At 49.1% G+C, this 2,145-nt stretch overlaps 1 protein-coding gene across 2 annotated transcripts in view; it reads right to left on the reverse strand.

Annotated features, from left to right (window-relative positions):
* LOC102761111 (glutathione S-transferase A4) overlaps positions 1 to 2,145 on the reverse strand; it is an 18,413-nt gene that overhangs the window by 7,550 nt on the left and 8,718 nt on the right. For both annotated transcript variants that reach the window (XM_006763189.2, XM_015563562.1), the window contains exon 3: positions 1,500 to 1,551. In XM_006763189.2, coding sequence (XP_006763252.1) covers positions 1,500 to 1,551 — 52 coding nt within the window. The remainder of the gene's footprint in view (positions 1 to 1,499; positions 1,552 to 2,145) is intronic.

The raw sequence follows: 2,145 nt of genomic DNA on the forward strand, positions 1-2,145 counted from the left end.
TCTCCTTCCCCTGACCCCCCTAAGAAAGTTTTGGGTAATGCAAAAGGACAGTGGGGCCACACAGCCATAGGAAATGGTATAAAACCCCCTGATGACAGATAGGTAACCTCAACTTCATTCGGGGGAGCAGATTTAGCCATAAGAGAAGCCTGGCCCAGCCAGCGAGGTTCAGTGGTTGAGCGTCGACCCATGAACCAGGACGTCACGGTTCGATTCCCAGTCAGGGCATATGCCTGGGTTGCAGTCTCAGTCCCCAGTGTGGGGTGTGCAGGAGGCAGCTGATCAATGATTCTCTCTCATCATTGATGTTTCTATCTCTCTTTCTCTCTCCCTTCCTTTCTGAAATCAATGCAAATATTTAAAAAGAAAAAGAAGCCTGAAAACTAGCTTTGTTCGAAACTTGCCCCTTTCATTTTCACCCGAGGAAAAACACCTCCCCCCAGTGACAAGGGGCTGGAAATGGAGTGAAGACATTTCTTCAGAGCTGTGCTGGCCAATAACAGTAGCTAGTAGCTGCACGTGTCTAGTTTAAATTAATGAAAATTTGGCTCCTTAGTTACACGAGACACATTTCAAGTGTTCAGTAGGCACAGAGGCCAGTGGCTCCTGCACTGGGCAGCGCAGAAGAGAACATTCCCATCCCTGCAGGATGCTCTCCTGACTGTGCTGCCTGTGGCAGCCTGACCATGCCGCCTGAATCACCAACTGCCACTCAGGTCCACCCGTGGGCGTGTCTCTTTCACAGCCATAGACCATGGACTACCAAGTTAGCTGTCACCGGTCAAAACGTAACCCAGTACTTTCTTCAACAAACCTGCATCAAACACTTTAAACCCCAGGGAGAGATGCAAGTACAGGGGCCCCACGGCTGGGGGCCTGTAGGGGTGGAGAGGCCATGAGCACTCAGCACATGCCTCGGGGTGTCAGGCAGTGTCGCCCGACAGGTGGCATTGCAGCCTGTACAACTGGTCCAACACAAGGGGGTCCTGAGGTTGGGAGGGAGGCTGGGTATTTCTTAGGGGGCCTGGGTGAGGAGAGGGTTAGGGCTGACCAGGTGTTAATGCGGGCCTTTTACTGATTCCATTTGTTGGGTATTCACTTTGGAAATGTAGCCCAGCATAAATGGGGACTTTTACCTGCATACTTTACGCAGGCCCCATGCCTCAGAGAATTTAGGGGAGGAGAAGGAGGCGGGGCAAAGAAGATGTGGAGGGAAGGGATGCCGAAGACAGAGGAAGGGGTAAAGGAGTTTGGAGGAGGGCACGGGGAGGAGAGAGGGATGGAGAAGGGCTTATGTGGGTGGAACGAAGAACTGCTCTCTCCCTTCAGCTCTTACAGCAGCGACTTCCTCGACGTTTCAGCCGTTATTCCCTCTTGCTGGTCTGGTTAGGACACTGTCCTGAATGTTTAGTGTCGCAGGGTCTTTGCCCTTCCACATGAATGTCAGATTTTTTAAAAAACAACAAACCAGCATTACCGAGTCATCTCTCCTCACTCACCGTCCTGCAGCTTCTGCAGCTGTTCTTTCGTTTCCAAAAATTCTTCCTCGAACTAAATTGTAAAAAAGAAAAGGTACATGTCACTACAGGTTCAGGACTGCAAACTCCAAGTTAAACTGCTGCCAAGACCCAGGGATGCATGTGGCCCACGGGGAGGACCACATGCTTTAGTATTATGACATAGCCTTCTAAAGATCACTGCGCGCTAGAGAGACCAGGGCTCCTGGGAGTAACGGTGGATTCTGTCACGTCAGGGAACAGGGACGCTCACAGACTAAGAGCTGTGGCAAAGGCAAAGGCACTCAGGACCCTACCTGCGGGTCATTCCCTGGCCAAACCTGGGACAACTCAAGCATCAAAAACAGTGATGTCCCTTATGAATTATAACACATACCAACCAAAAAAACACCCTGTCCAGAATGATGATACTAAAAAGGGGGTGGGGGGAGAAGAAAGTATATATATATTTTATATATATGGCAGAATTAGTGCTAGTTATGCTAGTTAATGTATAATTATGGCTAATTAATAAAATTGGAAAAAGCTAATTTGTGACCGACAATGAAATTACTGGGCCATGGGCACAGACTATTCACACAATCTCAAAGTATTCCCCATGCGTTACTTCATTATGACAAAGGAAGAG

This window comes from Myotis davidii, unplaced genomic scaffold (assembly GCF_000327345.1).
Source record: "Myotis davidii unplaced genomic scaffold, ASM32734v1 scaffold1497, whole genome shotgun sequence".
NCBI classification, from domain to species: Eukaryota; Metazoa; Chordata; class Mammalia; order Chiroptera; family Vespertilionidae; genus Myotis; species Myotis davidii.